This window comes from Armigeres subalbatus, chromosome 3 (assembly GCF_024139115.2).
Source record: "Armigeres subalbatus isolate Guangzhou_Male chromosome 3, GZ_Asu_2, whole genome shotgun sequence".
Lineage (NCBI taxonomy): Eukaryota > Metazoa > Arthropoda > Insecta > Diptera > Culicidae > Armigeres > Armigeres subalbatus.
In genome coordinates, this window is record NC_085141.1 from 209,601,185 (window position 1) to 209,614,919 (window position 13,735).

Genomic DNA, 13,735 nt, shown 5'->3' on the forward strand with positions numbered 1-13,735 from the left:
AGGGACGTCCGGTTAAAGGTGGTGCAGGAGACTTTCTGGAGCGTTTTGGAGCGGTTCAATATGTTGAAAAACTTAACTATTGATGATCTCAGTACATTCTCCACGAGGTACTTTGAACAAGTTACTATCCAATCGTTGATACAGGGAAACACAAGAAAAAAAGATGCATTAGATGTGATGACGAAAGTTCAGACAAACCTTGCCACGGGTGAAATTCTCAACGTAGGTCTAGATTGTAATTCCTGGTTTTAAAATGCTAATAATCTGTTTTATCTCTCTTAAATTTGTAGAAATCACACATAGAAACACGAGCCCGAGAAATACCACTCGGAAACAACTACCTAACGGTGAAGTCCTTCCGCCAAAACGATGCGAACACCGTAACGACCACATTCTACCAGGCTGGACCGGTAACGCCAGCGATCAACGCTGAACTCGAATTGTTGGTAATGCTCATCGAAGAGCCGTTGTTCGACATACTTCGTACAAAGGAGCAACTGGGGTATGACGTGTCCGTGACCATTCGGGATAACTTTGGCATATTGGGGTACTCGGTAACGATCCACTCGCAAGAGGACAAATTCTCCTACCAACATATAGACGAGAGAATCGAAGACTTCAACGGCAGATTCGTTCACATCTTGAGGGACATGCCCGAGGAGGATTTCCAGTTGGTGAAGAGCTCACTGCTTAAACGCAAACAGATAGTCGATACCGAATTGAAGAACGAAGTGGATCGTAACTGGGCCGAAATTACAACCGAAGAGTACATCTTCAACCGAAACAAGCTTGAAATGGAGCACATCGAACGGTTGGGTAAACAGAACATTCTCGACTTCTACAATCGATTGCTGTTCGACAATCGACACCGAAGGAAGCTCTCCGTGCAGGTCGTAGGTTGCAGTGAGAAGTCGATTCTATGCGGCGATGACAAAGTGGACAAGGACGATGAAGCTGAAACCGAGGATTTAGACAGGGAATTCATTATACAGTATCTGACTACGGACGATGAACAGCGGAACTACATTACTGACATCGAGCGGTTCGGGAAGTCATTAAAGGTGTATCCTGTCACAAAAATTCAATTTTCGTGAATTATGGTTTGTGATGATTGTTTCTCTAGTTTTTCATGTTTGATGTTGAATGTCTCAATAAAAATTATACAAAATTTACATTTTAGTAAATGTTAAATCAACTGTGGGTTTTATTGATTATTTATTTGTTCTGTGCGGCTTTCTGTATTTCTTTATGCTTTCTTACAAACGAGGTAAAGTTGGCTTCTTCGGCTTCGTCGTCACCTACAAATAGAGAAAGTAAAAATAAATATTTAGAGTTTCTATTTTAATGATTATTTCTTAAAGGCAGAAACATTAAGAGAAGCAATAATCGAGCAGCGCCTAACAATATACCCTTTGTCACCAACTGACTTTGTTATTGACAATTGCACCTCGTTACACAAACACAATATGACAATAACCAATTGCCTTGCATGCTCCGATATTTCCGGGAATACGGGATGCACGATACCCACCACACAGTCTATGGAGAGGACGCAAAACGTCTTCCACCTGATCGATCTAGCTTGCTCGCTGCGCACCTTGCCTTCTTGTGGCCATCGGATTACTATCAACAACCATTTTCACTGGGTTGTCCAACGTTCGATAGCGACTGGACAGACATTGAGGACAATACATCAAACACATCATCCGATTTCAATGAGGTGACAAATAAACGACGGCGATCAAGGCAAACCGAAAGTGAAACAAAAAGATTAATGTTCTCAGAATGCAGGCCAGAGAAAAATATCGGCACTTTGTCGAAAACACGTTACCGTATAAAAAATATTGTTTAAAAAGTTATTGTCAAAATAATAAGCAAGATAGTGGCTCTGTAAAGCTGAATTGCGGGAATGAGCTTTAAAATAAACGAATTAAAAGTTTCAAGATGAACCGGCCTAGGGCCGTTAAATCTCGTAAATAAAGTTAATTCAATTCACGAATTAAAAGAAACATTCTAGGGGCGTGATGATTGGTTGAATGCTCATGGCAAAAACCAAATTGCTCATCAGCAAAAATGGAATTGTCATTTATATGACCCATCATTCCATATGAAGTAATCTTTTAAACAGTTTGCTTATTGAAGAAAGCAAACTGATTGGTCGATAACTACCCAACTAACAATTTTGGTGCTAAAAGCTGAGTAATTCTCGCTGAAACCGGGCCACTATTTGCACGAGGTTCTTAAAAATGCCTAATTTTATATTCTTTCGAAAGCTTTCGGCGAGTATATTGAGGATCCGAGTTAAATTCATCAGAATTATAAACCCCTCGTTAGTTATACACGAAATCATTTTTATGGACCCCTCGATTTTTGTATATTCTTGACTCACCAAAACTGTCATAACTCCAACATTTCTCAACCGATCATAGAGATCAGCATATCGTTGGAAAGAGGAAGAGTGTATCCTCAATTTGCAATAATAAAAATTCAAGCAGCCATATTGAATTTGGCCGCCATCTTGGATTTCTTTTTAAAAACAATTTTTCCGCCAAGTTCACAACCACCGATTTTGAATATTAATACATCGATGAAAACTTTGCTTATATTGTGTATTGTGTCCGAAAATCTCAGGTGTATGTTTTTTCTATCAAAAGTTATGTACGATTTACCAATACAAAAATTCTTAAATTATTTAATACAATAACTTGAATACGGCTCCGTTATGCTCAAAACTTTTGAGCCCTTCAAATAAAATACTGTTATTGATATGCTTTTGATTTTTGAAACATATTTGGCTTAGAATAGTGTATGAAATCAAGGAACTGACGTCGTATTACCATATTAACCATAAAAATAATGTTCGTTGGTCAGATGGCTCTTCAAAAAATAATTTGGGAAATCATACATAACTTTTGATAGAAAAAACATACACCTGAGATTTTCGGACAGAATGCACAATATAAGCTAAGCTTTCCATCGATGTATTAATATTCAAAATCGGTGGTTGCGAACTTGGCGGAAAAATGGTTTTCAAAAAGAAATCCAAGATGGCGGCTAAATTCAATATGGCTGCTTGTATTTTTATTATTGCAAATTGAGGATACACTCTTCCTCTTTCCAACGATATGCTGATCTCTATGATCGGTTGAGAAATGTTGGAATTATGACAGTTTTGGTGAGTCAAGAATTGACAAAAATCGAGGGGTCCATAAAAATGATTTCGTGTATAACTAACGAGGGGTTCATAATTCTGATGAATTTAACTCGGATCCTTAAACTCGCCGAAAGCTTTCGAAAGAATGTAAATTTAGGCATTTTTAAGAACCTCGTGCAAATAGTGGCCCGGTTTCAGCGAGAATTACTCAGCTTCAACTTCTAGCCTTTGGCTGTATAAAATTTGATTGAAAGCAGTGAATGCTGAATAAAAGAAAAGCCTTCGCAAATAATCCCAAATCTCAACTCGACTATTACCCAAATATCTATCAGCTAGTCAGTTTCTGTCGAATATATTTCATCTTTTATTGTTTATCCAGCTTTCATATAGTCATAAAACAGCTCTGTCTGAATTAGCAATAAAGCTTATTAATTAAGAGCTTATGTCGCTTATGTATGTAATTGAGTTGCTTGTTTAGCAACTTCCCATATTACGGTGAGTAGCATTCACAATGAAAACGTTTTCGCTGTTGTTATAGCACTTAAAATATAGCGTAATGGCGCTATAAATGAACTAACGAAGCTTTTAGGCAACTTCTGTATTTTTGAAGATTACACAACGTTTAAGTAAACCTTATACTGCTTCTTTAAATAGCTTATCAGTATGGAACGTCAAAACCGCAATGTTTACATTTGATTTTTGTTGCCGGAGCTGTGTATGAGCTATTGATTTCTGTAATGCAGCTACAAGGTATTCACCTGCTCTTATAGCAATTGACAAAGCGCTGTCATTAATGCTAGCAGATAGTGTAAGAAAACAAGCCATTTAGAAGCGATATTTCTGTTGACGGCTACTGTTAAACGATTAGCAGCAGAGTAGCATCTATACAGATTATCCTTGTCCGTATTACAAACTGTTTACATGGCTTGCAGTACCCTCAAGGGTTGCCGACCTAGATTTTTATTTCAAAAATGCTTGAATGAACTTTCATTGTGAAATTCAACTCTTATGTTTGTAAAATAAGGTAAATCGAAAAGATAATCTATGACAAACATAAAATTAAGCTAATAAGTTGAAACACTACAACAAAAACTTCAATTTTGTAATTATATTTCAACTCGAATACAAAACATTGAAGAATTCGGCATCACTGCAATCATATCGTTACGTATACACACAAGTAATAGTGTGCGTATTTTGTGTTGGAAACAGCCCAACTAACATTTAATGTCAATGTAAATGTTATTTCAACTCGTCTATACGGCTTCAAGCTGAATATGTGTGCTATACATATGATCAAGAACTTCTATTCAATGCTTTTACAAGCAAATCTGGCGAATCTATTCAGCTGTTTTTGACGTGCCTGCACATTTACTTTACAGCATGTTATACAATTTTTTCTCAATCTTTACTAAACCATTTAGTAATATAATTCACTTCAATGGCACTTATTCAGATTTTTTTAATCTGTTTAAAAAGTTTTATACAGCCACTGAATTCAATTTGATTAAATATTATTTGAGAGGAGAGTAAATTTCAGAGTTTATTTAATGTTTTTTTGTGAAAACTGAAATATCAATTTTGTTGCTATCTATATTCAAACTCCTGATCTCCTGATTCAATGGCCGCTGCTCTGTCATCACCGTCACTTTGACATATGTAAATAACAAAGAAAATTATGGATGTGCTTCTTCGCATACCCTATATTGTCAGATTTTCTGAATATGATACACTGCGCGGCGTTTGTAATGTTCCCGAATGGGTACTTGCACAAAACTTCACGCGGCGAATGACTGTCGAAAGGTACTCTGCCGCGCCAAACGATACACCGCAATGCAATTCACCTATAAGAATCAAGTAAACGGGTGCAGGAAGCGCGGCGGTACCTTTCATTAAAGCCCCAAACGCAATACAACGGAACGGCGACGAAACGCAGCAAATTTGACAGAAAATATATGGGCTAACTGTCAAATTTTCCGTTTCGTCGCCGTTCCGTTGTATTGCGTTTGGGGCTTAAGGGTTCGCCGCGTGCAATTTTGAGAAAAGGCAATAGGTTGTTTTACTAACGCAATTTTCAGATTCATGCTGTAGAAACGTTAGAAAGAGGCCTATATGCTGCTTTTAGCACATAAGCTTAAAAATTATGTTTTCAGCATTATTTCAACCATTATTCAAACATCTATCAGCATGTTCTAGGCTAACATTTATGCATCATCAATCGCTGAAATTGTTTTTAGGCAACATTTTCTCGATCTGTATAGATGCTACTCTGCTGCTAATCGTTTAACAGTAGCCGTCAACAGAAATATCGCTTCTAAATGGCTTGTTTTCTTACACTATCTGCTAGCATTAATGACAGCGCTTTGTCAGTTGCTATAAGAGCAGGTGAATACCTTTGTAGCTGCATTACAGAAATCAATAGCTCATACACAGCTCCAGCAACAAAAATTAAATGTAAACATTGCGGTTTTGACGTTCCATACTGATAAGCTAGTAAAAAAAGCAGTGTAATCTTCAAAGATACAGAAGTTGCCTAAAAGCTTCGTTAGTTCATTTATAGCGCCATTACGCTATATTGTTAGTGCTATAACAACAGCGAAAATGTTTTCATTGTGAATGCTACTCACCGTAATATGGGAAGTTGCTAACAAGCAACTCAATTACATACATGAGCTCTTAACCGATAAGCTTTGTTGCTAATTCAGACAGAGCTGTTTTATGAGTATATGAAAGCTGCATAAACGATAAAAGTTGAAATATATTCGGCACAAACTGACTAGCTGATAAATATTTGGGTAATAGTCGAATTGAAGTTTAAGAGATTCTTTGCGGAGGCTTTTCTTTTATTCAGATATTATACAGCCAAAGGCTAGAAGTTGAAGCTTTTAGCACCGAAATTGTTAGTTGGGAGTATTATTGATATAGGTACAAGCATAGAATTAAGGTTCCCCCAAACACACGCGATGCGACAGTCGCGACGCGATTCTATCGCTTGGCGACAGCGATTCTGTCGCCGTTGGTATGGAAGCGTAAATAGAACATTACCGGCAGCGACCGAACGATAGAATCGCGGCGACTAGTTGTCGCCGTCGCGGCGATGTAATCGCTTCGGTCTGGGGGAGCCTTTAACTGTTTTTGAATGTTATTGAAATAGGTACATGGCGGTGATGAAGTTTTTTAGCTAAATACTTCTATAATGTGATAATAATTTCATTTTTGAAGTTACCAAATTGTTTTCAATTAAAAATTACGTGAGCCGAGCATAATTATTCTCATGTTTCTTGATTACTGGGTGAGACATCAATGCATTTCATATGCCCATTGCCTTATTGTTATTGATATACACGCACAGCTGAAAGTATGCTCTTTTGGGCAGAAATACACTCTTTTCCGGGAGAATGGGACTACCCACAAAAGGAGTAAAATTTGACGCATAAAAAGAATAAGTTTTACACACTTTTCCTGTTTTTATGCATAAATGTTATTCATTTGTGAATATAAGATAGTCATAATTGTGCATAATATTTATTCCTTTTTGTGTGTAGTCCCATTCTCCCACGAAAGAGCGTACTTTGAAGTCATAATTGAATACTTTATAGTCAAAAGAGCATACTTCAAAGTCTTTTGTGTGTAAACTTTTTTAGCAGTGTAGGAACAGATACTCTATATTAGGGTATGCGAAGAAGCACATCCATAATTTTCTTTGTTATTTACATATGTCAAAGTGACGGTTATGACAAAGCAGCGGCCATTGAATCAGGAGATCAGGAGTTCGAATCTAGGTAGCAACAAAATTGATATTTAAGTTTTTCCCGAAAAAAAACATTGAATAAACTCCGAAATTTACTCTCCTCTCATTTAATCATATTGAATTCAGTGCCTGTATAAAACTTATTTAACAGATTAAAAAATCAGAAGGGTTATATACAAGATACGACCGCCCGACGTAAACTACGTAAAACAGATCATAAGATAATTATTTTGGTTAGAGCCTAGAGTGATTGAAATTTTGACTTTTGCGCTCCCTTATGCTTGAACGATAACATTTGCTGTTTTGGTTAACCTCCTAAATTTTCAACTGAATTGGTTATAATATAACTGAGTACGAGCAGTTTGAAGTTTGTATGGAAATTACTATAGAAAACGCCCCGTATGTGAGAGATCGTTACGTGAGGCGGATCACTAACTATTTAGGGGAAGATCTCCCAGCGCCGGACACCTCCCAATACCGGACACTTCTTAAAACGACACTACTTGCAGAAGTCCCTCCTTCATCTTATTAAGTATACAACAGGAAGCTATTGAACAGGCTTCTAACGGCAAGGAATATCAGATCGTCATGTGATAAACTTTGTACAAAACTACACTTACTTCAATTCAATTGTTTTTTTCTTGCTGAGAAAGTCACAAAAATTAGCAGAAACAAAAATTGAAGAGGACATTGAAAAAGGTGGGAATTTGGATTAGGATGTAAAAAAATTAGCTGAAGGGGAAGATCCATTGATTACGTAATGCAAAAATTGGACTTTTTCAACCCCCCTCCCCCCTATGTCACACTTTTTGTATGAAGCTTCTGAAAATTTGGTATGGATCGTCACACTTCACTCAACCCCCCTCCCCCCTCTAAGCGTTACGTAATTTGTGGTTACGTTCCCAAGAGTCAAATAAGCTCCACTAACAATTTTTAATATTTACAACTTAAAGCACGTGAATAATATTACTATTCTGAATTATGTCTTTACTCATGTAACAGGAACTTAGTCACATTTGAACTTGATGCAATAGTGTCCGGTACTAGGAGACATTTTTCTGAATCGTAAATTTTTTCACCAAAATTCATCGTCGAAAAACGTGTTCAAATGATCAAATATAGTTTGTATGAATCATCAATGGTCAATAGTCATATTTTGTGTTTCTTTCTTCTATCTATTCTTCCTTTGGGGCAATATAACTCACGAAGAGGATGACCGATTTGCGAGATTTCCTCACTAATCAATTCGTATTGGGATCAGCTGTGTTTCTATATGCATAAGGTTAGCAAATTTTAAAGGAAAAGTTGGGAAAATTGTCAAAATACAATATTAAGGCGAGTTTGGAGAAAACCTAATGCGATCGCTCGAAAAATGCTCTAGAGTGCGGCGTCGTCGCAATCAACGCAGAAAATGACATTTCGAACGTTAAACGAAAATACCCGAGCAACGCAGGATACGTTCTGCTAGTATGGTATAAAAGGAAATATAATCCGGATAGTTGAAGTTTTTTTTGTTTAATGGCTTATGTGTCCGGCACTGGAGGAATATTTCGTAGAATATTTCTAAATCAGTAAGACGATTGTTGTTGCGAACCGATCGGATTTTCGTAAGCAAAGGTATAAAGAAAATAAAACTGCTCATTATTGATGTTATTCTTTCACGTGTTCAATTGAATTTCCCACGATTTAGTATTTCCTTAATAATTTTTCTTGCAAGCAGCGAATTGTTTCGCAATAAAGACGATTTATTCACTTGCTAAGTTTCCTATGTTGCCAACTTACTCATATATTTTTAGATATTAATGACCAACGTTGCAAAACGGTTTTCCGAAAAAAATACTGTTTTCATAGTAATTCTCATACTAGCTTCAAACTGCGCTTGCGTGCTTAGTCAAATTACAACCATTGGGATGTTGGATAGGGTATTTGATCCGATAGTCGTGGTTGTTCCTATAGTTGCGGTAGTGCAGTTTTTGACAAATATACGCAATAAACGCCTACATTGCATATCAATTAGTTGACCTGTCATTACACGAAAAAGACGAAAACAATTTGGAATTTCGAGAAAAATAGGTAAAGTATCACTGAAATACTTTAATTTATTCTGTGCCTTGTACCAATAATTGCGGTAGTGTTCCCATAGTTGCGAGTCCCGTTTGAAAACAATGGGATTCGCAACTATAGGAACACAAATGAGAAAATATCGCAACTATTGGAACATTGCACCAATAATTGGAGGATTCATTTTAGGTAATAATGACGGGTGCTGATGATATTGGAACACTTTTTACACAAAATAGAAATGATTAGCTCTCAAATGCACCTTTAAGGTAAGTGAATTAATGTATAGTTTGTGGGCAAGCGAATAAACAGTGGTGGAATGTGCTTAGTTCCTCCACTATTGGATCATTTACCCTATATGGGGTCGGGAGGTAGCGAGGTCTGTATATGTAAACGTTTTGCCGCGTGTAATGTGTAGTTTTTCCGCAAATCATGTTCGATCTCACACCAATCCATTTATGTTTCGAACAAACTTCATATGAAAATGGTTGGATATGACAATTTAAAATTTTCATTTAAAAACCCCAAATTTATTATTCCACAGTGGTGATGATGCCTTTCTCCGATTGTTATTCGACTTAGAGTGATTAATGCATTTCATAGTTAATTGCCTATTAAATGGCGATTAAATGCTTTTGAAGTGTTTTTTTCAAAAGGGATGCTCAGTAACTGAGTGAAATTGCATTGCTCTCTCTCTTTTTTTTGTCCCACAGAAATTTTACTCAATATCCTTCAAAAAGTTAGAGTGTTTGTTTAAAATTGATCAATTTTAATATTCACTTCTTGCTTAGGTGAACATGTCCAGCATCTGTAGCACTTTTTCATAAACACTACTTTTTTGCTCCGACGCGGTCATTGCTCTGGTTCTATTTTGTACTTTTTGTGCGAATCATCGCACAAAAGTAGAGCGCAAAAACCAACCGCAGACGGCGGTCGTAACGAAACTGTGAAATTTTACTGGGTTGGTGAAGATTTGGAATTTTTAATGTTTTTTCGTTGACAATCAATAATTCCAATAGGCTTAAAAAATTGCTGGAGAGTTGCCGATTCGATTGATAATAAAATCTCGAAAATCCATTGAAAGATAAAGGAGCTATTAGCGTTTGAAATCTATCCTAATTTCGTGACGGTCTCGAATTTGGAAATTTCCGTTTTACACCCTGTATCAGAGTCTTCCCCTTAGACGTAGTTTACGTCAAAAAACGAATAAGCGGCATTGAAGCGAATTATATTACTATAAATGGTTTAGTAAAGATTGAGAAAAAAATGTGTAACATGTAAAGTAGTTGTGCAGGCACGTCAAAAACAGGTGAATAGATTCGCCAGATTTGCTGTTAAAAGAATTGAATAGATGTTCTTGATCATATGTATATCACACATATTCAGCTTGAAGCCGTATAGACGAGTTGAAATAACATTTACATTGACATTAAATGTTAGTTGGGTAGAAGCCTCAGCTAAATTTTTGTTCAACTTCAAAATTGAAACAACTTTGACGTTTTTCATTTATCTGGGATGTTTGCCAATTGAAAACATTTGTTAAATAAATTAAACCTAAAATTAAATAAATTAAAGGATAAAGAGCTTGATAAGTATGTAGAAAATACCATCCTCACCCGGGGCTTTCATATTTTAAAATTTTCTAGTAATCTCACTTCATCCTGACGAAGGGTCAAACACATTCTCATGATTGAGAATGTCTTCGAAGCTCCGTGTAACCTGATCCTCAATTTTACTAGTGAGACCTAGACTAAAATTATGGGCACATAATTGTATTTCCCTCTTTAAGCACTGGAATTGGCTTTCGAGGTTTTTTCAAAAGAATTTTCATTAATTTCCAAATGGTTTCGATTTGGGATTTAACTTGGAGACATTATTCTCAATGTTGGGATTTCTCAGAATATCGAAGCGTTTTTTTAATTTCATTTTGCAAATCTCGCTAAATAACTTTCAAAGCGGGATCGCGTGTTATTTGGTATTGCCTTCGCCTCACATTTTTAAGACGGATAGCTGAAGATCGTCGTCAATAATAATTATTGCAGTTGCAACGAAATAAATTTGCATAGATCTTTCCGTAATTGTAATCTTTATTTCCCCACTCAGAAGATCGGGGACGGTAGGGTTAGAAATTTCCTATTAATTGATAAGAACTTCATTTTAGTACCCCAGTTATTGTTATGTTCATTATGTTATGTTCAGTTATGTTCATTAGCATTTTAATTTTAAGTACTTACGTTTAGTGCCTCTCTAGTTATCAGCAAATTTTATTATTATTAAATCGAGAGGAATATCAACATCAAAAGCTTTTGATACAATTAACCACAGGATTCTATTGAACAAACTAGAGCATTATGGTGTAAGAGGTGTCGGGAATCGATTAATAGAAAGTTATTTGTCCAACAGGAAACAATTTACAGGGACAGTGCAGTGAACAACTTCCTATTGACATTGGCGTCCCTCAGGGAAGCAATATCGGCCCATTACTATTTTTAATATACATAACGACATTGCACGTTTAAACATTAAAGCGATCCCCTGGTTATTTGCGGATGATACGGCATTATTCTTCACTGGCGCCAATCCACAATCTATAATTTCAAATGTTGAACACGATTTGAAACTTTTATCAAATTATTTTGAAATAAATTTGCTTTCGTTGAACCTGTCTAAAACAAAATTTATGATATTTCATTCTCCCAGAAGGCAAGTAGAAGCTGAAACTTGTCCTAAAATCGGCAATGATAACATTGAAAGAGTTCACAATTTCAAATATTTGGGAATAATTCTTGATTCAACACTTTCCTGGAAGGACCATATCGAATGTGTAGAGAAGAAAGCGGCAGTACTCTGTGGGCTAATGCGAAGAGTAAACTCATTCGTATCTCCAAGTGCTTTGTTGCAGTTTTACTTTTCTTGCATTCATTCAGTATTTGAGTACCTATGTATTGTTTGGGGAAATGCCAGCAAATCTAACATCAAGAAACTTCAAACTTTACAAAATCGATGTTTGAAAGTAGTGTTTAAATTACCTCACCTATATCCTACTATCGAACTGTATTCTAATTGTACTCATAAAGTATTACCGATCATAGGATTATGCGAACTCCAAACATGCATATTCATTCATGATATTATATACGATTACACGAAGTATCACAGTTTAACAATTAGTTTCAATAATCACATCCATAACACTCGACAGGCAAATCTAGAGTGCTTTGAGAATAGGTCGTATGTGCAAAAGAGAGTCTCTCTTTGCCTCCATTCTCTTTCGATTATTACAGATCTATAATAAAGTTTACTTCAGATTTCTTGGCAGATATCTAAAGATTATAGTTTTGTCTAGCGTTCTGAAGTGAAAATGTGGCAAAATATGCAAAACTAGCTTATGTACAAGCGAAAGAGAGCGTGAACAAAGAGAGCCTCTCTTTTGCACATACGACCTATTCTCAAAGCAATCTAGAAATCATCTACTCCGTTTAAGAGCATGTACTGTTCTAGGTCATAAACGAATTTCTGTTAAAAGCCCTCGCATATATAACTCACTAACGAATGAGTTAAAAGCTATCGCAAACAGGAGTATATTTAAAGCCAAATTATTTCAATACTATAAAACAAAAATTAAAGATTTGATTTGAAGTACTTAAGCCACCGTAAATAATAAATAATAAATACACATATATATATATATATATATATATATATATATATATATATATATATATATATATATATATATATATTATGTGTTTCGTTTATCTCTTGTATTTTTTTTTGTATGTTAATGCAGTGAATTGTTTATATTTTATGTTATTTTTTTTTCTTTTCTTTCTAAAAAATCCTTCAAAGCATTATCTAACCACTTGAATTATTTTAGTTTGAAATTAATTCAAGTGTCATCTTCTACCGTTCTCGTTACTTTGTCAATATTTGTACTTTTTTTCGGAGTCCATTTCCAAGGGGCTCAACTGAGCTCTTTGGTGTGGGAGTAGTTGGTGCGCCATTGAAAAAAAAAACCTATCGATATACGTTTTATATAGGGTAGAGAACCATTTGGGCAGCACCTCCAGGGCTGGTAGCGACCAATGCCACTCAAAATAGTGACTTTAGTGACCAAAGCTGACGAAAAAAGGGACCAAATAGTGACTTTCAGTTGCAGAAAAAGTGACCAAATAGTGACTTTTAGTTTCAGTTGCAAGTTTAATGAGACGAATTCAAGTGTTTTTGGTTCGATGGAGAATGTTTTTTTCGTGATTAGTGGCGGAGAAAATCTTTCACTCACCACTCTCTCATAACGAATCCAGAAGAGAAACGAAAATCGTGCAAGCTAACTTTTATCTACTCAGTTACTAAGGGGCCGTACACATATTACGTAAGCACTTATGGGGGGAGGGGTGGTGGCTCAATATCTTACGGTCCATATAAATAAAAATTCATTTGTATGAAAAAAATCTTACATGGGGGGAGGGGGGATCGAAAAACCCAGAAAAATTGCTTACGTAATAAGTGTACGACCCTTAAGTAAAATTGAATTAGCCACTCATTTTTTATCCTACGGAAATTTTACTAAATATCAGTCAAAAGCAGGATTACTCAACATTATTAGTAGTCCTGCTAGCAAATCATATGTTTATTTATTTATTTACATAATCTTTATAATCGCATAAATAACCATTTAACAGTTTTCAAAGCTTACGCGCCACTGGAAGTGAACGAATAATAATTTCTCAGCAAAAATCTGCGTGAAAGAATATTCTCTTCTCGTGAGA

General features: G+C 35.8%; 2 protein-coding genes across 4 annotated transcripts in view; one reads left to right on the plus strand and one right to left on the minus strand.

Annotated features, from left to right (window-relative positions):
• Nucleotides 1–1,195, plus strand: part of LOC134227942 (nardilysin) — an 87,469-nt gene extending 86,274 nt beyond the window's left edge. For all 3 annotated transcript variants that reach the window (XM_062709654.1, XM_062709653.1, XM_062709655.1), the window contains exons 10-11: nucleotides 3–222; nucleotides 291–1,195. In XM_062709654.1, the coding sequence (XP_062565638.1) occupies nucleotides 3–222; nucleotides 291–1,094 (1,024 nt within the window). In that variant the 3' untranslated portion in view covers nucleotides 1,095–1,195. The remainder of the gene's footprint in view (nucleotides 1–2; nucleotides 223–290) is intronic.
• LOC134227943 (GPN-loop GTPase 1) overlaps nucleotides 1,175–13,735 on the minus strand; it is a 28,028-nt gene continuing 15,467 nt past the window's right edge. Inside the window, exon 3 of the mRNA XM_062709656.1 lies at nucleotides 1,175–1,298. Coding sequence (XP_062565640.1) covers nucleotides 1,216–1,298 — 83 coding nt within the window. The 3' untranslated portion in view covers nucleotides 1,175–1,215. The remainder of the gene's footprint in view (nucleotides 1,299–13,735) is intronic.